Below are 22,171 nucleotides of genomic sequence, written 5' to 3'. Positions count from 1 at the left end.
CCTCTTAACGGAAAACAACATGCCATCCCCTCACCTGCATAATTGAGTGTGGGTGCAGCCCATGGATGGGATGACATCGTCCTCTTCTTCTTAGTCATTTTTACAGCAAATCTCCGTCCTTCCTAATTACATCTGCTGGAGTGTGAATAGCTGTTTGCCCAAATCCTCGTGACCAGAGTGTTATAGGTGAAGAAACAGCAGAGATATCTTAATAGGAGGTGATTACTACAAGGCTGCCTAAATTGGGTCATTTATTTTTAATGAGTGTTTTTGTAGCTGTTTAGGTGATTCTTGGCGTTATCTCCGACCGTCACTCAGAGGTGATTAATGTTGAAGCCAGCCTAATTGACTCCAACTCTTTGTCAAAAGGTTTCATCTCAGGCTGCCGCTGCTGATCGCTGAACTCACCCCACCTACACCACAAATTATCCCGGCTCCTAGATGTCGAATAAACATCTAGGAGCCGCTTTTCTTTTTTAAATCAAACATTCTTTTTTTGGCAGTGGTTTTGGGCACTTAAAATGACAACTAAAGCTTTATATTTTGGACCAAACCCCCTCCACTTACTTTCATCTAAAGGCGCGATAGAAGTTAGATAAAAGCCCTCAAGCCTTCCCAAAATATGAGTCTATAGAACAAAGTCAACAAAAGGAAGGGACATCTAAGGTTTGGAATTGAAGACAAAAAAAAACTGTATTTTGGCAATATATTTTGGCTGAGATCAAAGCCGTTGAGATTTCTGAAGTGGTTGGCTGGCCTGAAAGCATGTTGCTGCAAAGGCGACATCCAGAGTGAGGAACCGTCCGCTGCCCGCCGCCGGAAAGAGCAAAAGGAGCATTGTTGTGAAGGGAATGGAGGCCCAGAAAAACAACAACAACCAAAAGAAAGAGTCTGATTTACAAAATGGTACAGCCGAAGCCTTTGGGTTCCGTCCACGGTGACCTAGACCAAAAAAAAGCCTGTCTTTCTAATCTCACCCAACTGTGCAAATGTTCAAAAGAAAGCTTTAAAAGCAAAGAGTTTGCCTTCGGGGTGGAGGGGCGATTCGGATATCCATTAAATTTGCCACATAAAAGAAAAGAGAAGAATGCAAGTCACTTCAGATTTTCATTAAAAAACTCTGGAACTGTGCTGATGGATTCTTCACAAAAGCTTCAGCTCATGAGGGAAGTGACTAACAATGATTAATCGCCGCAGAAGAAGTAAACGTGAAGTCCCGTCTACTTCCATTTGCATCATTTACTCCAAACCTGGCTTGACACTGCAAAAAAAATGATGCAGATTAGGCCCATGATTACATCCCAGACATATGAGCCCTCCAAATGCCAGAACAACTAATCATACTTTAACACGCCTGCCCAACTGTAACCAGAAGATTCCTCACAACCTGCTGCTTCGTATAGATCCACCGTACCTCCAACTGCAACCTTTGATGGACATCATTATGGGGGCATAACAGATTGCACCATTGATTATTACCTCTGGTTTTTTAACCAACAAATGTTAAATAACTGGCGCTTGAATGTGAGCGACTGTTTCTTCCCATCAATGTGGGAGGGGTTACAATGTCAGTTCCAAACCAATCATATTCCATCACTGCAATGTGGAAAAAGTTAAGTGATTATAGACATTTTCAGGGGGGGAGCGCTCATCCAAGTTTACCACAATAATTAGTGAGGTCAGTCTGCAAAGAGAGGGCAAAGTATCCAGTAATCACTTCTACAAATAGCATCTGTTTGACACGGGGATGGAAGATTGGTGGTTTGGGCTTTTCAGTCACAGCAGAATCCTTTTTCCACTTACATATTCTCTGGCCTTCTAAATGCAGAGAACCTCCATTAAAGGTTTGGGATCCTTGCAATGTAATCGATAGTTCCACGTTATTTTGTCCAATAAGGAGGATTTCAAATGTAACCAAAAAATAACTTTAAAGAATTTTTCTACCCGGTCTGGCACTCTGTAGGTCTACAGGTGATGGAGGGAGGGAGGGAGGGAGGGATGGACGGACGGATGGATGGATGGATAGGTGGATGGATGGGTGTATAGGTTTTTGTGTGAAGGGATGGCTGAGTGGGTGGATGTGTTGATGTGTGGGTGGGTAAATGGATGGACGAGGTGGATGAATTTGTGGATGGATGGATGAATGGATGGATGAATGAATAGGAGGGTGGATGGATGAGAGGATGAGTGGATCAATAGATAGGAGGGTGGGTGACAGATGTATGGGTACGTGGATAGATGGATGGATGGGTGTATGGGTGAATAGATGAAAAGATTGATGGATGGATTAACCTGCCGGGGTTGGATGATAGAGATGATAGAGGATGGAAAGATGGGTGGAATGGTAGCAGGACGGGTGTGCAGGTGAATGGATGGATGGATGGATGGATGGGTACGTTGTTCATCCCTGGAAGTAAAACTCTTCTCCAGAGCATTCACAGTGGCGTGAACCACACCAGTCCGTTAACATGTGAAGCCAACCAGGGTTCAATTGCTTGATCCGCATCCGAGTTTGCAAACCAAACAAACTGGAATAGGTGCGGAAAGGAATTCTGCCGAGGACCAAAAAAGGCAAATGTTTAATCTGTGTGCTCAGGAAAAAAGGAAACCCATTTGTAAAACTGTGTTTACCCCACACAACGTTATCAACACAGGGCCGTCCAGGACTAAGGACCATCATCATGCAATCTCAACAGCATGTATACTTCTACACCTTTCATGTTATTCTGGGTTTAAAGCTTTCAGAAAAAGAATCGGAAACCCCACAGAGGCGACTCATAAGACATGAAAATCAGATAAACCTGAGCACCAATGTCTAGATTCTAGACAAAACTCAAAGCAAAGAGGTTACCCTATCAGCTATTTACGGCTCATTAACTATGTCAATACTCTCCCTCCACCACATCACAGCCGCTGAAAGGAGTCAGAGGGATTTATTTGCATCTAAATGAGCTGCTTGCGTTTTCCCCTGCAGGCTCTAGAGTCTTTCCAAAAGCTTTGTTTAGCAAAAAAAAGAACAACATATGAAACTATGTAACATCTCAGAACAGGATGTATCTGGACAATCTACTTCTCGTGAGACTATGTCAACACAAAGAGTTAAGGCTCCGTACAACTTTGGGTGAGCTTGTCTCCGAGGTGAAAGCAGCCTTACGAAGGCTGCAGGGGATAAAAAAAAAAAAAATTGCAGTGTTCAAGCCTTTGTCCAAGAATGAGTTATGAGCAAACATCTTTTACATAATCACCGGTATACAATCAATAGACGTACTAATCAAGGGAGGTGAGTATTGAGTGAAAGTGCCCACTGCACATCACTTACTGGTGCCTCATGAGGTAGACAGCCACGGCACCAACATCATCCATCAAAAGTTTGTGATGTGGACAGAAATGCTGAACTATTTGGAGGCTGGCCAGTCTCGCAGGACAACCTTGAAGGAGCATCCCCACCAACAAACGTTGGAATTCTACCAAAGGCAAAAAAAGTGGAATCCCTTCTTGAATATAGGAATTTTTTTTAAAACTCTTCTGAACTGTTGTTAACCATATAACGCCAGACCTTTAGCTTTAGTGTTGACAGTCTTTGGACCACTGTAACTCTTCAACCTTTTGAGCAATTAAGATAATTCCAGCGGGATTCGGAAGCGGAGAAAAGCTTCACGGAATTCAAGTTCCCACAATTAACGTAAATCAACTAAGTGTGACGCAGAGAAAAGAGGCGTAATGCACCACTTTACGTACATCGGTGTGCGGCCGAAATGCAAAGCTGCTTTTCTTTTGCGTCAGAATCCCCTTAATTGTATAAACGCTCAGAGTTTTTTAGGTGCCATCTTCAAAAGCTCCGTTGTTTAGGGGTTGATTAAAAGAGACTCATACTTTTCTGAGTATAAGTAACGTTTTTTGTATCGTTTGGCTGTGGGTGAGACTTATACTTAGGTGCGACTTATATATGATTTTTAAAATGATACATAGCAACAACCACTAGAGGGCATTGTAAGTGTATCAGCATTTGCTACTGACAACAACGCAGAAGTCAAAAGCGTTGCTCAGTCTTACAGGAAATAGTTCCAAAATGACACAGATGATGAAAATTCAATGGATTTAGTCATTTGAAATGACAAAGAGTTTTGTTGACTTGTTAGCATGTTCTTTATGCTATAGTTATCTGAATAATTGTTTATATGTTGGGCTAATCTAGTTTCCTCCAATGTTTCCTGAAGCTAAATAAGCATCAATGTGCTTTCAGAATTCAGTCATTATTATCTATTCTGTTATTTGTCTTTCAAGATGAAAAGTCTGTTCTTGTTCCTATATTTTGTTGAACAAAATTGTCCATCTATGCTTCATGAAAATGCGACTCATACTCCAGTGCAACATATATGATTTTTTTCTTCTTTATTATGTGTTTTTATGATCTTTTTTATAATTATATATGTTTTTGTGGTGGGATATAAAGTCTAAAAAATATGGTAAGTGTAAATTAATTTGGTATTGTTCTCAAATGAAACCAAAAATCCAATTCCATCAACACTAGTCTTGGAACAAACTTTGCAAAAATAATCAAATGTTATGGCTGAGCCATGTTTCTGTTTGTTTTTTTTTGTTTGTTTTACTTTTGGATTATGTTTTCTGTTTCCATATCCCTTTGTATTTTTTCTTTCGGATGGGGAGATTTTTGTGCTCTTTTTTTCTGCCATCTTTGTTAGAAGATTTTTACCTAATGGTCCGGAGCACCTGAATTGGCGAGGATCTTCATGGCAAAAATTCAATTTCAAGCCATCTTGTATTCTTGCAAAGAGCAGATTTTGGAAAAAGATCCTGGATTCTTTTTAACATTTGAATCTTTGTGAGAGTTGTGACTCATTTAGGCAGTTTAATTGTTTCTTTAACACCTGAAGCGCATTTGACAGAAAAGAAAGGCGGTGAAGCTAAAGGCAGAGCAGGTTTTCTTGTGTCAAACACTTATGATCTCTTTTTCTTTAAAGGCAAGGGTTCTCTGTAATCACTCAATCAGGGTTTCATTATTCATCTTATGACCAAGCTCAGTATCAAATCATATTTTGACCTCTACAACAAGACAAAACAATCAATTTTGACACAGAGGCATTTGATTTGGTGGGAAACTGGCAGCTTGTTGCAGTCTTTAACCTTCAAGTCAGCCGCCTTTGATTGTAAACCGGCCGTAATAATAAATGATCAGCGCTGGCTGATTCCTGCGTTTATTTAAAAGCTGTGCCGCTTTAGGGAGGGAGGGCGGGAGATCCCAGGTGGAGAAAAGCTGCCAAACGTTTAACCCCTCTAACACCGAATACCATAACACTTCAACTGTTTACGCAATGAACATCATTCAAACGGATTCTGACGCGTATAATAGCGGTTTTGCATACCGGCTTTTCTACCCGACAGAATGAGCTGATTGCGTAAACTCGTATACGACAACTGGGCCGAGCGAGTGTGACGTCACCCATACAAAATGGTCCGACAAAATTCAATCCAGTCACAATATGGATGCCGCCATGTTGGGACCAGACGACCCCACAAAAGCAGTTATTGGTCCCAGTCAATTCGAGTCAATGTTTCTATGCCAACTTCTCCCTCCAATCCGGAGTGAGCTTGATGGTAGGCCACACCCCTACTACTTGGAAAGCGGGCCACACAAAGTCTGTCAAACGTTTTGAACAAACATAACACATTTAGCACGTTGTGTTAGTCTAAATTTACAACTCTAGTTGGAAAAGATGAAGTAAAAAAACAATGATGCGAATAAAGACAAACCAAAAGTGAAAAGAATGTCATTTTAACGATAAAAAATATCATTTAAAGCTGAACTTTGTGTTTCATCTATGCTTCATGATTATGTCTTTCGTCTTTCTTATTGCTTTAAACCCCAAACTATATTGTAATGACATAAAATCAATAACATGCTGCCCCCAGCACTTTCTAAAAAACACGAGTACCAGACGAGACATGCTATCTACGACAAGCTAATTGGAGTTAACGGTGCGAAAAACTGAGTAATTTAAGTAAAAACGCATTCAATGTATTTGCCGAACTGATCGCCATAGAAAAGTATGATATTGCAACAAAATGTTCATTCAAAAGTTCCTTTGAATTATTGTTATTAAAATAGTTCAAAGAATGTCAGGGTGAATGGTTGGCCTGCACACCCCCTCACCAAATCTGTGTTCAAAACCTTTGGACTCCCTGCCCTATGACCAAGAGTGGGGCTCTGCTCTGTGAGTCATGCTAATTGTATTTTAAACCTATTTTTTTTTTTTTTTTTTTTTTTTTTTTTTTTTTTAAACTTGTCCTGTCCAACAGCTGGGCAAACAGATGAGAGCTGAGGGCCTCTTGTGTTGGACATATTTTATTTTAACAAGAGGGGTTATTAATCTTCAGACAAACCAAAGGTATGTCTGAATAAACCCCTTTTGTAATTGAGGCCAAATTTTATTAATTTCAATCATGTCTGAAAATCTTTGGTGTTGGACTGGACGGAAAAGGAAAGAGGGGAAGAAGAGAGAGGGACGTTAGAGAGGGGGGGGGGGGGGGGTAGGAGGGTGATAATAGGAGGGGAAGGGGGATAAGACCATGAAGCAGCATAAAGCAACAAGTTTACTGGTTGTTTATCATTACGGTAAGGTTCAAATGTAGTACAAAAAGGGCGGGGCCTGTTCACACACACTCAAATATTATCAACACACCTGCTAGCTGCAAAAATGTCCACATGTCAACATGCACACAAAACAGATAGTGTTCACGAATGCATACCTATGCCTTTAAACCAACTAGTGTGAAATCTTTCAGTCATTCAATCATGCAAACTATTAGTGCAAAGGTGAGCTAACACCTGTGCTCAGGTGAGTGTTTATGTTCTTCTAAAATGGATGGTGGAATGTGAAAAGAAGGAGGAGGAGCGCCCAGCCACCCCCACACCCAGACCCCCGCCGCAGCAGCAGCGGCAGCCGGAATTCCCCCAACGCCATACGGGAACAGGCAGGGAACAACCGCCCCCCGGGCGACCAAGACCGCCACCCAGGCCAGGGCCAGCACGACCGCCGCGAGGCCCCCAGAGCCAGAGAGCAGGGAGGCGCGGAGGGAAAGAGAGCGTCGCCCCAGCCCAGCCAGGAAAGCAGCCCCCCCGCCGCGCCGGAAGAGCCCAACGCAGGGCCCCACCGGAGAGGGACGCCCACAGCCCCAGACGAGCACCCCACCACCACCCAGGAGTTCCGGGCATCCCCCCACCCCGACCCCAGGTACGAGCCAGGACCCCCCAAGGGAGACCCGCTCCGCACTCCAGGCAGCCACCCACCCGGCCCACGGTTGGTCCAGGTAGGAGCAAGGCAGGGGCCCGCCGCCCCCGCCCAGGAGGGGGGAACCCCGGGGAAAAAAGGGTGGCCCACAAGGGATGTTATAAATATGGCCCGACCAAGCTCGGCCATGTTGGAAGTTTGGCGGGGCCCAGCGCCCAGGGGCAAGGACCAGGACCCACCCCCCAGGGACACGAACACCCCCGGCTCAGGTGTAATATGAACCCCCCCACCGTGCGGAGAGAGCACCGCCGGGCCCAGGGAGCCGGCACCCAAGGGACACGGCCGCCATCGCCAAGAGGCCCACACCCCCCACCAGGGAAGGGGTAGGGGACAGATGGACCCAGGTCCCACCTTCCTTGTAAAATGTGTGTGCGTGTATGGGTGTTTGAGAGGGTGTTTGTGTGTATGTGTGTGTGTTTATGTTTGAATATATATATTATTATAATATATATATTATCTGCTTCAACCTATTCTTGAAGCAGATAATTTACTATATATAAACATCTTCAAAACCTCATTGATAATTAATGCATTGACAGTTTTTTTCACAACTTTATAGTAAGTTCTACTGAGGATTTGGATGCAAATCAAGAAACAGAATCTGCGAGGATAAACAACATTTAGAATTTTTCAGAATGTTTTTTCTCGCTGCATTAGAATCATTAGATCTCTACCTTTCATCAATAAAAGTACATTAGATATGGACTGCAGATGATATAATGAGATATGACTAGATTAAAAGAGCCAAAAACAGTAAAATCTTCAGTCTTGCAACCTTTCGTTGCACATGTGAGTTTTTAGCATTTCCAGAGATTGCTTTCTTTCTTTCTGACAGCTCCAAATACCAACCAGCTCATTAGAGGTGTTAGCGGGCTCCAACTCTGTCTGCCGTCAAAATCACTGTCACTTTCTGCTTAAAACTAATTACCAGCAAAATGTTATGATCTCTGCCAGGAGAAACGCAGGATGGAGCACAAACCCACGTCCTTTCTGAAGTGCAAACAGTAAAGGGGAATCCGTGCATGATGGGAAAGGGCCAAGCTCCCTTCCCGTAAGGGAACCGATGTTACGTCTTCTTTTTTTTAAACTTATTTTTATACAGCTTTACAGGTTTGTACAGCTGAACCCATTTGGCTGTTATTGCAGATTTGTATTTTTAGACGTTTTTGCCCATCGGTACAAGTGTTCTGATTTTCACAATTTAACATATTTTCATGTTTAACATTTTTGTACATTTCCACCTATTTTACATTTTCCTACGTTTTCACATATATAAACGTTTCTACGTTTTCGATAGTCTGCATGTTTGTATTTTTTATACAGTATGTTTCTACATGATTGTACATTTTTCCCCATTCTACATGGTTTTGCTCACTTTCAGACGTTTTTACACGTTTGCTCACATGTTCACGTTAGCGTGTTCTTACATTTTTACACATTGGACACAGTTTCTTCCATTTTCACTTGTTCCACCATTTTTAAAACATATGTACGTGTGTTCACATTTCCACAATGTACACATTTTACATGTTTTGCACATTTTTACAGATTTGTTCACGCGTGTTCAAGTTTTGATATTTCTACTCGTATGTTTTCTACATTTCTATGCTTTTACACGTTTGCACATGTTTTCACGCATGCTCACCTTATTACATCTTTGTACTTGTTCCTCCCCAAATTTTTATGTCTTCAAACATTTGTGCATTTTTACACATTGCAAATGCTTTGGGGAATTTCGCATGTTTTTTACGCGTTTGTTTTATGTGTATATTTTTACGTTTTTACATATTTGTACATCATACTTTCATTTAACTTTTTTTCATGTTCAAACATTGTTACACACTTGTCCACATTTTTGCAGATTTTCACATATGAATACTTTTACACGTTTGTGTTCACACTTTTACAGATTTGTCCATTTTTTTTACACATAAGAATAGCATTTAAAGGTGAACAACAACATACATGTACATGTTTTTACATTTTTAAGAACAAATTTTGTTTAAACCCTAGATCTGCAAATCAACACTTTTTGATTGGTCTGCTTGGTCGTATTTTATTTGTTCCAACTTTGGGAACATTTTTTTTTGTGAGAAAAACATGAACATTTAATCCCAATGTTTTTAATGGTCAGATTTTCTGAATAACTTTTTGAATTCTTGTAATATTTTGGTGGCTCATACATGTATTTAATATTAACTTTTATATAAACTGAACTTTTGCTGTTACTTTCTGGGTTTTAAAAAATATCCTCTAAATCAAAAGATGGTAATCCACCAAGTTTTTAGTCAAAAACCCAAAACCTGTTCCACAGATCATCACAATTCAGCGAATACGCCACATTTACTTTTCTATAAAGAATAACACGTCACTCTGCAGCTCATATCACCTGCCCTTTAAGTTATTGGCTCTCATCCTCAGCATTCAGTCATGCTGGACTTTAATTAAGCTCCAGCCGAGTAATAAAGAAGACAGATGATGCTTGGTCAAACATACAGAGCACACCCCCACTTTGTGACAACAACTAAAGGCTGGTGAGGTCAACAATTGATGGAACTGTCATCTTATCAGAGTGGAAATCCACCAGCAGAACCACATCAGGCGATGGACTTCCTGCAGGGCCGAGGGACCCAACAAATGGCCCTAGACAGATCGGCGGCCTTGGCCCCAAACGCTGAACAACCGGGATCCAATCAGAGCAGACTATCACTCAGTTGAATGTCATCATTTGCGCTTCGCCGATGAGTGCAACGCTGCTGTATCGACTCGCTGCTGCTGTAGGAAGTCCAGAGGCTGTCAGTCAGACTGATCCGGATCCATCCGTCTCACGCCACTCGTCAGAAATCAGAAGGCTGACTTGGCATTTAGCAGCGGTTTGATGTGCGGCTCAGAAAAATGTGGAACAAATCGGAGCAGACTCGCTCTGTCACTGCATCCAACGGATCACCGGGTGAATGCAGAACAACCTTCAGCAGCCGAACGCAATTCAGACGTTTGTGAGGGAATTCAGACGGTGTCCCTAAAAGACTATTTACTCCAGGACTCATGGTTGTAACTTTGATAGTCTCATAAAATCTCTAACATCATCACTTCTTTTACATCTTGAAAAAACCCAACAGAATTGAACATGTGTGGTCACTTGCTATACTGGGCTTCACAAATGTATTTTCCTGTGCAGTTTTGCCCGCTTAGACCTTTGCCGATCATGTCTCCTGTACAGAAGGCGATCAGTTCGCCAAATCGACTCGATTGGTTTTTTGTTTTTATTCTACAATACTGAATCTATTTTCTATGAAAACTTTGAGAGTTAAAACGAGAGAGTAAAGGGTGAAGTGAAGGATTTTGCGACCTTAAAACTTTTGTAATCCTACTTTGCGAATTTCACTTTTTACGCTAAACTTTTAGAACTCCCTCGATAAACGAAGGGCCAGTTTGTCTTCTACACTAGACCTGGACAGACTTACTGTTACGTTCTTCATGGACAGACGTGTGCGAAAGCAGCTCCAATTGATCCAGAAAACTGCTGCTCGGGTTCGGACTGAAACAAGGAGGTTCGACGTCATCAGTCCTGTCCTCGGGGGACTTGATCTGGCTTCCTGTCACTCACAGAATCGACTTTGAAATGGACTGTATTCAAGTCTCTCAGTCCATTTCTGACGTTTAGATATAAACCACCTGGGACACTGAGATTAAGAAGACCATATCCAATGAAAATTGAGTTTGAAGTGTTCTTAACATGTTCTTGGTGCATTTTCAAATGATGTAGGACAAGTATAAAGGCTTCAAACTGTATTTCAGAGTATTTTTTATTCAAATCACAGTGAATCGGACGAAAAAATGTTGTTGGAAACAGGGTGAATCAGCGCTTCCATTCCTTATAGCTAATAATGATGCAAATCACTTTTTTGAATCCAGAAACATTTCAGATATTTTGAAATATTTTCAAGCCTTTTTAGCGGTCCCTCATTTACGGTGGGAGTTCCATTCCGTTCTAAAAATAACTTGTAGTAGTCGTCTTTATTGTTTTATAGTTAGGCTATTAGGACCTATACATGTTTTAAGGAAGTACAACTCCTCACTACACACTTTCTACACTTTTCTAAGACAAACAGGAACTTTTGAACACTTTTCTCTTTTGTTTAAATTCTCAAAGTTCAAACCATTGAAAACTGAAGTCCAGCTTTATTGACTGAAAACAAAGATCTGACCACGATTTAAGCAAATGTGGCTAGCTGAACGCATTCTGTACAGGAGACAGCGCGGAGATTTATTGGCAATGGTCTACAGCCAATCAGGATGCAGAACACAATAAGCTGTAAAAGAAATATTGTAAGCAAAATTGCATTAAATAAAAATCTTAAAAATTTATTTTTATTTGAATTAACAGAGTCTATAGATAATCAACAAAACATCCGACTATTTAAAAGAAGTGTTGAGTTGAAATGCCAAGCCTCTGAAAATGATTTCACATTCACTGAATACTCGGTTCTTTTTGCATGAATTGCTGCATCGATGCGCCGTCGGACGAAGGAGTTCCGCTTGTGGCGTTGCGTAGATGAAATGTAAACCGCGGTAGCTCTGATAGCTGCCTTCGGGTCATCTGCATTATTTGGTTTGGTGTTTCTCATCTTCCTCTTGACAACAGTCTAAAGATTTCCTATTGATTTCAGCTCAGCCAAGTTTGCTGACCAATCAAGCACCGTGACGTCGTGGTGCAAACATCGTGGTCACTGCACCAGCGTTTGGTACGTTTGGTAGAGTGGGCAGGTGCCAAGTCCAGCTTGAAATCAAATTCAACATCTTCATGCTGCTTGTCAGCAGAGGGCAACACAAAGAGTACTTAACAGGTGAACAGGTATAGAGGAAAAGTATGTAGAGAGGCGGGGGAGGGGCTTTGGCTTCAAACTGTCAGAGAGATGGAAACACGGGCGTCAGATTCAGACGCAGCTTTCACTGCCGGAGTTGAAGCAGAGACTTTCTCTGGGATGATTTTATGAACTCAAACATTTCTTTAATTTGTTTTATATTTACATCATGACGGCAATATGTCAAAACATTGCCGTTTATTTTTCTTCTTTCTTCTTTTTTCATGTATTTTACTTTTCAAGTTGGAAAATGTATAAAGTAAAATATTTTGTTAAATAAAACCATGTTGTTGCATAACGAGGAAATTATACACTTTTTATTTTTAATTTGTTAATTATTTATTTTTCGTCCTCAAAAAGTATCGATAAGAGTATCGTTAAAATACCGGATCGACAAGCAGTATCAACAAGAGTAGTAGTACCCTTAAAACCGTAACGATACCCGTCCCTAGTGGTGGCTCTTGATACACTGACTCTAGCCTACTTCTTGTGAAGCTTTCCCAATCTCTTGAATGAATTTTTCTAGACAATTCTATTAACCAGTTAACACTGAAGATATCGCCAGCAATAACTACATACCACGCTCTTTGACCTACCAGGACTCTGAGTGTTCACGTGACCGTGGCCGCCGGATTTCAAAACGACGTCATCCCTGCCTGACTGACTGACGCCTGACTGCCACCATCTGTGGTCATGACCACGCCAAAAATTTTTATCAAAAAATATCTGGCGGCGGCAAAATATCCATATGCATCACAAATGGTACGTGTGGATACGCAGATTGTGCCGATACTTCCTCATCGCATGGTGGCAGTTGTATCTGTGACTGTAGCATAAAGCAGTTTGTCAAAAGTGATTTTGTGCCTAAAACATGATCAATTTAGCTTTGATGGCGTTTTTATTACCAACTATTTTACTGCTTTTGTTGACCCGATTCACTATTTTTAAATGAAGACTGAGAAAACCACAATTTAGTTGGCAAAAGAAAAAAAAATATGTCAAAAGAGACAACAACATGTTCACTATACCCAGTGAACATTTCATTTTTCTTTCAAAACAAAAGTTTAAGCTTCTATTTTTTAACTGTAAAATTCTAAAAAGCCACAGAGCAGCATACTTCAACAAGGAATGAAAAATGAAAAAAACCCTTTTTATTGTCTGAAAGCATCACCGGTGGTAGTCGGCTTAATTGCCATAGCTTGCTTTATGGTTTTTTTTCTCTTTACAGGTTGATGTTTGCTCTACAGCCAAGTGTGAGCCACAGTCAGCACACAGAGGGAGCTAATGGCTCCCAAGGGAGACGTTTTCTCGTGTTGAACGTGTCACCGAGGACAATTCACATTGTTATCCTTGGTTGCAACCGCTGTATTCTTTTCTTTTTTTTATGCTGCATCTACACTTTGTTTTTTTTGTTTTGTTTTCATAGCAGGAGTTCGTAGGCCACGAAGAGAAAAATACACAAAAACAAACTCACATGCGAAGGTGAGGCTGGCCTCTCGGCTGACGATGGTCCCGAAAGAGTTGGAGGCGAGGCACTGATACGTCCCAGCGTCCCGATCTCTGTTCAGACGGCTGATTCGGAGGTTGCCCCCAGAGAGGCTGAAATGAGATCCGGCTTTAGGAAGGATTTCTGTACCGTTCAATTTCCACCTAAAACAAAAACAAACAAAAAAAAGGAGAAACATTAGCATGTACATGAGACAATTCAACATTTGTTGCCAACGAGGAAACGACATGTACATCTGAGCTGCAGCGAACCCTCAAGATGCCAAAGACTTGATTCCCCAAGAGCAGATAGCGTTGCAGGCCATCCGTCTTGCCAAACTCCAGTCAGAAGGCATAAAATTCCTGCTTAATCATTACACCGCCCCAATTAAAAGCAACGCCTGTGAGCTTGCCTCCGCACTTGTGCATTCGAGACCCGTTCACCAGAGGTGTTCGAGGTGATCAACGAAGGGTATAATTCGCTTCAAAGAGCAGCAGACTTTCAAATGTCTCACATGCAGATGCACCTTATTAAAGACAGAAAATCTGTCACTTATGAACACAGTTTCAAGCCATAATATGACATTGTTGGCTCTCATGCTTTGCTTTTTTTTTCAATAGTAAATGGGGTAAATTTAAATGGTGTCTGGTATTGTAAATGAAAGGCTGTGGGCAGATAAAGGCAGATGAAAATTCGATTTTTATTTCCACAAGAAGGTAGTTGTTGTTTATCGTCAAAGTTTTGTTGTTTATCTTACTACAATCCCTTTTTCTCAGTTTAACTCTTTATTATTGAGCGTGTCGCCCACTGCACATTTGGACAGGCGCACTTTGAGTTGCCGTGATTTCTTAACCGTTTGTTCTGTCTGAAAACATTTCAACAGTTTCTACAAATGGAGACATTGCGCTGTATCGTCAATATTGAATCATTACAGTAAGACAGACAGAGCGGTGGAGAAATACTGAGAGCGGAGCGGGAAAAAAAAGAAGACGTCAGCAAGACGACCCTCTAGGGCAGGGGTGGGCGAATCCGGTCCTCAGGGGCCGTGTCCTGCAGGTTTTAGATATTTCCCTGTTTCAACACACCAGATTTTAATTAACAATCATCATCCTGACATCACCAGGGTCTGCACAAGTTTGCTGGTGACACAGTCATGTTTTTCATGGTTGTGTTAAAGCACGGAAACACCAAAAACCTGCAGGGACACCGACCCTCGAGGGCAGGAATTGCCCAGCGCTGCTCCTGGGTATGAAAACCTCCATGGAGGTTCAGAGAATGACATCATCCTTTATTTTGTTCTGGACACCACTGGAAGCACAAATTCACATGATGGTTACTCAGATCGTGGCAGCACTTCCGCCGTCGGCGATCGGGAGCTGCGCGCTCCGCTATGCGAAGGCAGCTGCCGGTCCGAAGAAAAAAAGATTGTCTGCGGTGCGTCTGAAGGAAGAGAAGACGGGAAATACTGCTATGTCGTCCTGAGAAGCTGTGTAAAATCATCAGAAGTTCACAACTGTCACAAAGCACTTCTCTGCCGCTAACACAACGCTCCACTGTTCCTACTCTGTGTCTGTTAGAAGCCGGACACACGGAGATAGCAGTGACGTCATCGCCCCGCCTCCCCGCTGGAAATGCTAAGTCAAATTGAGTTATGCGACACTGTTCGCAGGGTGGATGTTAAAATGAAAATGCAATCCCCTCTCTGCATTTTTGTTTTAATTATGACACAGAATAAGTGGTTTTTAAGTAGAAATGAAAAAGCATTTTGAAGTATTGATTTTTCTTTTTAATTTTGAGTCATTTGATGCAGTTACATTTTGAAAAGGAAAAAGCCTTTCTGTTAATCCCTTTTAATCGTCAAATTAGACATTTCTAAATGAATTTTGCTACATATTTACCAGAGAACTCTTTGAAAATGAAATGTCCAATACTATTTTCTTTATCATTTTAATTAAGTGACAGAATAAGCAGTGTTGAAGAAGAAAATGAAAAAGCATTTTGGTGGAATGCTTTTTCATTTTAATTTTGAGTCAAAAATTGCAGCTTCATTTTGAAAATGAAAAAGCATTTCTGGTTTTGACTTATATTTTTAATTATGCTACAGAAAATATTCCATAATTTACAGGACATTAACCGATTCTTTTTACAGTCTAAATTAGCAAAACAAAAAAGTCCAGTCTTATGTGTAAAAGGGTCAACTTCAGGTGCAGCTGGCAGCGTTGGGGTGTTTTATTTGAAACAAAACAGAGCTGGATTTGTGACAATAAAGTGGCCCAATGGAAACACAACAATAAAAAATTAAAAAAACACTCGCATTTATCGCAAAAAGGGTGTTTGAAAGAGGTGCTTTATTAGGCGTATTGATATGGACATTTAGCAAAACTGCAATGGAAACCCTTTTTCTCGAATCAAACAAGTCATGTGACCAACAACCGGATTCGACAGGAAGTAAGAAAAGCCGAAGGGAATGCTGCCATTGGTTCATTTACATAATTAGAAATTAATGGAAACAGTGTAATAGCAAAATTATGTTGTTATTTTTTACATTTCTTTTGCGCAAATGTGTAATGCAAACGCAGCTAATGAAAAATCTGTATCATTTATGTGTGACTGAAAGAACGGTAGGAGCACTTTTTGCTAACGCTAATCCTTGTTGGAACAGATATGCAACAACACAAACTGTAGTAATTAAAAAAAAAACGTAGCACCAGAGAAAGTACTAGTCCAGATGTCCCGCTCCGCGGACGGGGGACTGTATTCAGATTGAAGAAGACATATCCATCTTTGGAGATGGATCCGAGAGCAGCTCCTGGTTCTGAACCAGGGTCCGCTTGGGTGTGAAAATTGGTTCTGGATTATCGTTCTCTTTAAGCGAACCAAAAGTGTTCATTCTGAATACACCCTTAGAGATTAGCATTTCTATAAATATGTAGCCTTATCCATTTGATTGACAACTCTACCAACAGAGCTAACCTTTTAGTTTATAAAGAAAAAATGCTTTTTTAAACAATTTTGAGGTAATGAAATCGTCAAATAAAAATCTGCCATTTGTCCCCTGTAGTGTCTCCACAGGACCCTGGAACTGACAGATGTAGCAGCTAACTGACAGTGGAGGGTCTCAGGGCTGGGACGCTGCTGCACTCTCAGTTTTAATAGAGAAAATGTGGAGCACAATAGTCTTTCATGGGCCTTCTCCAGCTCCGTCCTAAGTTAGCTCTCAAGAGCCTTTTTGGCACACAATAGAGCAGAAACAGTGTGGGGGGGAGGGGGGTGTCCGCAGTCTCCACAGGGCAACAACATCAATTTATTTGCAACACAGAGGAGACAAAAAAGAAGAAAAAAGAATTAACAGACATATTTCAGAGCCAAGCAACACCTTTGGCCTAAAAAGCGATGCAAAGCGGGGAAAAAGAGCGAGGGCTGTGCATCACACTCAGATAGCGGCCTTATTTTCTCCCTGAAAAGCCTCCTTTGGTTCGGAGAAGCAGCTCTTTCCACAGCTGTAATTACTGAGAGTAGCTCTGCATTATATTTGAACTGAAACAGCTTAATCGACGACAGCTTGAGGATCAAATGTTGCCGTCTGTCAATTCTGTTATTTATTTATTTTTTTATTTATTGGGTTCATCCGAAACATCTGACTAGACAGCTTCTGTAATTCAAGTGGAAATGGTTTGGATTTATTTAAGGGGCGGCGTCCTGAAGGAAGGTTGAGCATCGTCTGTGCGACTGTGGCGGCAACCTGAAGTCCCGTTTTTTTCTGTCCTCGTCTCGAAAACGTGAGTGGAAGACTTTGGAGCAGCAGATAGAGCGAGAGCAGAAGACGGAACACGAGCTCTGCTGCCGAACGCACATCAAACACATGGAAAGTGGATCATTTAATAATTCTGTTTACAGTGATTTATGAAGGCGAGCGGGCTCAAACAGCAGCTGCCTTTGTCAGACACATGCTTTACCCAATCACGGAACAGCAGGCCGCTCGCACAGCGGCACCATATCACGCCATCTGGCTTATGAGTGGTAGACGATCTGTTCTGTGCCGACGCTTGGAAATAATGCAGCTTTGGTGCAGTTTATAGTTCATTTTCATACATCTATTGTTAAGGTGCAGGTAGTCCTCAATCAAAGAAAAAGAAAAAACTCTAGAACATGATGACTCGTCAACACAGGAGAACAGCAGGAACTCAGACGCATGCAGCCGTTATGGGACTGATGAGCCTTTTTATTCTGTTTTCTTTTCCATTTTGATCATTTCACTAAACCAATTATTACTTTGCCAGCTTTAGCTCTAGTGTAGACGTTCCTTAAAATGCGATGACTCTTCAAACGTTGACATAATTAATGTTATTCCGACGGATTTAGAAGCTGAGGAAAGCAGCTTTGCGTTTATACGCAACACTTTACAGAAATAACTGCTTAAATGGTCAAAGAGTTCCGGTAATCTGAAGAGCGCATGCTACTTCCTGTTGCTGGCGACATCACAAATATCTATAAAACATGAGCGCAACTTCAATGTGAGTTCAAACTAGTTCATTTTTTTTATGTTTATAAAGAAAATGTTAAAACATAAAAATGCTAAGCGACATAGAATCCATAACTTTATTTTAAAAAAAGACTATAGCTACTTCCTAACGTGAAATGTTTTCTGTGTATATATCAAAGTTTTGTATCTGTATCTAATGCTTCTGTTTGATGTTGATTCTTGGCGTTAAAAGTCACGTAAAAAAAGAGACAGACACAGCTAATAGCATTAGCCTACTGTGGCTAACGCTTCTAACGTGGCTAATGTGTAATATGTCACAGGGGCGCCTCATATATGACATCATTTTGAAAATAGACCATTTATGGATGGTGCGCGTTGTAATGCGGCGTTCCGAGTAGTGCGGAAAATACAGTAACTTTACAAACTGCATTTTAATGCCCATAAAATATCACTAAATCTGAAGACGGAAGAGCAATAATTAGAAAAAGGCAAAGAAAATCTGAAGATTATTTAGAACAGATTATTATGAGCGTTTTGATAATTATTATGAAGCCTATTGAGACAACTATTGTTGTAAAATTGGCTAACATACAATTGAATTGAATTGAAGAGGGCTAAAAACAAAAGGAAAGGAACAGGAAACTTTTGGGGAGAAAAGAAAACAGAAAAAGCAGAAAAAAACCATATATAAAAAAAAAGATTAAACAAAATAATAGAAGTGCATCTTTTGTCATTTTTGTCAGTAAATTCAGTCTAAAGACTTAACTCTGCTTCTATTTGTCTTTCAAGAAGCTGCATTTGAACATTTTAGCCAAATAAATTTATGATTTCTTGAACCTTTTTATGACATCATCACTTTGAGACGAGGACGTCTTAATGTCTGATCCACCCTCCTCTTCTTCCTCTAAGGGGCAGGGAATGACCCCGCCCCCTCCATTTCTTCTCTAGAACAGGGGGGGAGGGAGGGGGGGGCACTGGGAGTATGAAGGAAGTAATCAGATTTCCAAACCAGCAACACTCCATAAAGTTTGTTAATTGGAATATCTCACAAAGCTCATAAAGCTCAGATGAATTCATGTAGAGGCCGGATCTTAATAACAGTGGAGCCGCTTTGACCCTTTTTTTTTCCACCAAGGCTACAAATTTCAAAGTCTTTCATTCACGATTGATTTTTTTTCTTCCTTTTTTTCGGAAAGTATTCAGATTAAAAAAATATGAGAAGCATAACAAGCCGGCATCTGGACCCCTGTTGGTCTGACCTCCACCCACCACTGCACTACACCTAACGATGAACCAAGGGGCGGAGCTAGAACATTTTCTATGAGGGGTGGGAGGGGGGCAAAAGACTTTGGAAGGGTAGCATAACACCAGAGTGGAAGGCCACTACAAATGAAAGGATCAAAAATACATATTTGTAACAGTTTTATTATACTTATTTTATTTAAAAATTTTGCTTTTTAATTCATCGTTGTGATCACTGAAATATGTTTTTAATGTGATTTTTTTAATGTAATTTGCCCTTCAGGGCTACGGCGCTGAAGCCTTTTGATGCACTGCTGTACGTCACATGACTCTGACGTACGCTCTAGAGCGCCTTTCACCCAGCTGTTGCGACTGAAGAAGCATTTGAGGTCTGTCTTCATTCTGCCCACAGGGCCTTCTCGCGCACGTTTACATCAATCTATACCAACGGCAAATGGGTGGAACTGAGCGACCTGTAGGTTGAAAACCAGAATCAAAGCAAAGACGACAGCCAATGAGGCTGGGCGCGGCTCTGTCTGCGGAACAGACCTGCCTAACACAGCAGAAACAAAGACGCAGACATGTGGGACTGTTTTTCTGCATCTTCCCATTTCACGCCGTGTTAAGACGAGTCAATAAACTGACAGGAACGTTTGAACTAACTGGGTTTTAATTTGGAGCCTGTGTACAGATACAACTGTTCAACATCGTGTCAGGATTTTATTTCCAGTTCAAGAGGATCCTCACACCTGACACATGAAAAAATAATTCACCACTATTTTCTGGGGTTAAAGCATCACATTATGTCTCTCTCAGCATGTAACAAAGTTCAGTCTTGAGTTTTAGCATTATTAGCGTCTATTTTTTACCTAGAAACACAAATTCATATACTTAAAAAATTACGGAAAGCTTTTTTTGCTTGTTATATTTTGCAATATTTTAAGTGGATTTCTTTCCCAAGGGCTCTTGTTTTCCAGGCAGATTACAGGAAAGGTATCTACCTCTGGGTTCAACTGCAGCACATTTCCTGATATGTCTGTGTTTTAATGTGTGTGTGTGGGTTGATATTGCATCCACTGCAGAGCTGACAGCTTCCTGCTGCGACACACTGTTAATGACCAGCAGCAGTGATTGAGCTCCTGTTGCTCGTTGCCGCGCGTCCGTAGGTGGTGGCGGCGATGAATCTAGCGGGACCACACGGCAACCTTGACAGGAGACCGCCGATTAGGTCATCACTTTAGTCTGGAGTATTAAATGCTCCAATCCCTCTGAACCTCACCCAGCAGCTTCAGCAAGCCGACGTGATTGATCTGAACTTTGACGTGCCACAGCGACTGCAACACGACGCCCTTTAAGCAGACTAATGATCCATGTGAAGAGGAAATAAAGAGGCAAAGACACTGTCAACTGTTTTCAGTAGAGGCATACAGGAGAAGTTTACCCCAAACATGTTAAGAAAATGTAAATGACATCAGGATTTGTAGGATTTTTGCAGGAACAAACAGGAACTATTTGTGATTACTGGTTTAGAATTCTTGTCTTGACTTGGGATTAATAGCAACACTCTATGCCAAGTTGGTACAGATGTATACTCTACCTGTACTGTATAAAAAAATGGCCTGTTTCATACTGATGTGCTTCCCTTTATTTTAACAGGAAAAAATCATCTATGGTGGTAGACATCATGCCCTAATATCATTGATTACTTTAGTTGGGCTCTAACTTAGCCAGAAATTGTGCCAAGGTTGTCGTTGGAAACAACTTTAACATTTGCCCCACTTTTCAAAAGATTTACCAACAGTCGTTCCTCAATGGATAGATGTATTGACGGATGGGTGTAATGATGGGTAGATGGGTGTATGGATGGATGGATGGATGGATGAGTGTATTGATGGGTGGATGTATTGATGGATGAATAGATTGGTGGATGGATGGATTGATGGATGACGTATTGATGTACTGATGGATGTATTGATGGATTGCATTGAGGGATGTATTGCTAGATAGATGGATGTATGGATGTATGGAGATGTGTACGGAGGTTTTGCGGGATGTATTGATAGATGGATATATTGATGGATGGATGCTGGTTCATCACAGTTTTTTGTTTTAAACTGGCTTATTTTTCTATTTTTGAGGCACTGTTTTAAGCCCCGTTTTGGTACCAGAACAGTTAAAAAAGTACAGTTTCGGCACCAATACTGGGTAAAATCAAAACGGCACTCATACCTTGTCTTGATTTATTACCGGGAGCACAACAGTACCCCCATTTTCATTTTGTTATTTGAACTACACCAAGGGTCGGCAACCCTTACCACTCAAAGAGCCGTTTGGATCAGTTTCCCACAGAAATCCAAACACAGGGAGCTTTGGACAACCCGGTGTTTCCAGTAAATGGCATCATTTCACTCGTTTTTTAATTTTGCGAAGAGATGTTCATTTTTTGTCTTCCTCTGAAGAATGCTTAACAGTCCCTAGAACTCTAAATTACCTAAAAAAAATTACAAAAGAAAATTGTAAATTATGTTTTTAACTTATGCTAAAATCTTTCCTGAAGAGGATCTAGGAAAAATGCCAAACGAACATAAAATGCTGAACCAGATGGCAAAATTACAAAAAAAGCCAACCACCCAAGTTAATAAAACATCTTATGAAAACAAAGTGTTCGGAATAATAGTGGTCTTTAGTTTTAATTTTAGCCGAAATGCTTATTTCTGAATGTTCATGAATTTAAAATGCTAAACCCTAAAATTTAAATAAATACATGACAAATTTACAAACAAAG

At 40.9% G+C, this 22,171-nt stretch overlaps 1 protein-coding gene across 5 annotated transcripts in view; it reads right to left on the bottom strand.

Annotated features, from left to right (window-relative positions):
• cntn4 (contactin 4) overlaps positions 1 to 22,171 on the bottom strand; it is a 277,378-nt gene that overhangs the window by 125,508 nt on the left and 129,699 nt on the right. For 4 of the 5 annotated variants that reach the window (XM_078947538.1, XM_078947537.1, XM_023955100.2 and 1 more), the window contains one exon: positions 13,650 to 13,825. In XM_078947538.1, the coding sequence (XP_078803664.1) occupies positions 13,650 to 13,825 (176 nt within the window). Of the gene's footprint in view, positions 1 to 13,649; positions 13,826 to 13,915; positions 19,257 to 22,171 lie in introns of those variants that run through there. The other variant, XM_023955101.2, reaches the window with a different exon arrangement.

This window comes from Oryzias latipes, chromosome 5 (genome assembly GCF_053564925.1).
Source record: "Oryzias latipes strain Hd-rR chromosome 5, Olatipes_Hd-rR_3.1".
Taxonomy (NCBI): Eukaryota; Metazoa; Chordata; class Actinopteri; order Beloniformes; family Adrianichthyidae; genus Oryzias; species Oryzias latipes.
The sequence above is the reverse complement of the archived record's forward strand: the minus strand, read 5'-3'. Positions and strand labels throughout refer to the sequence as shown.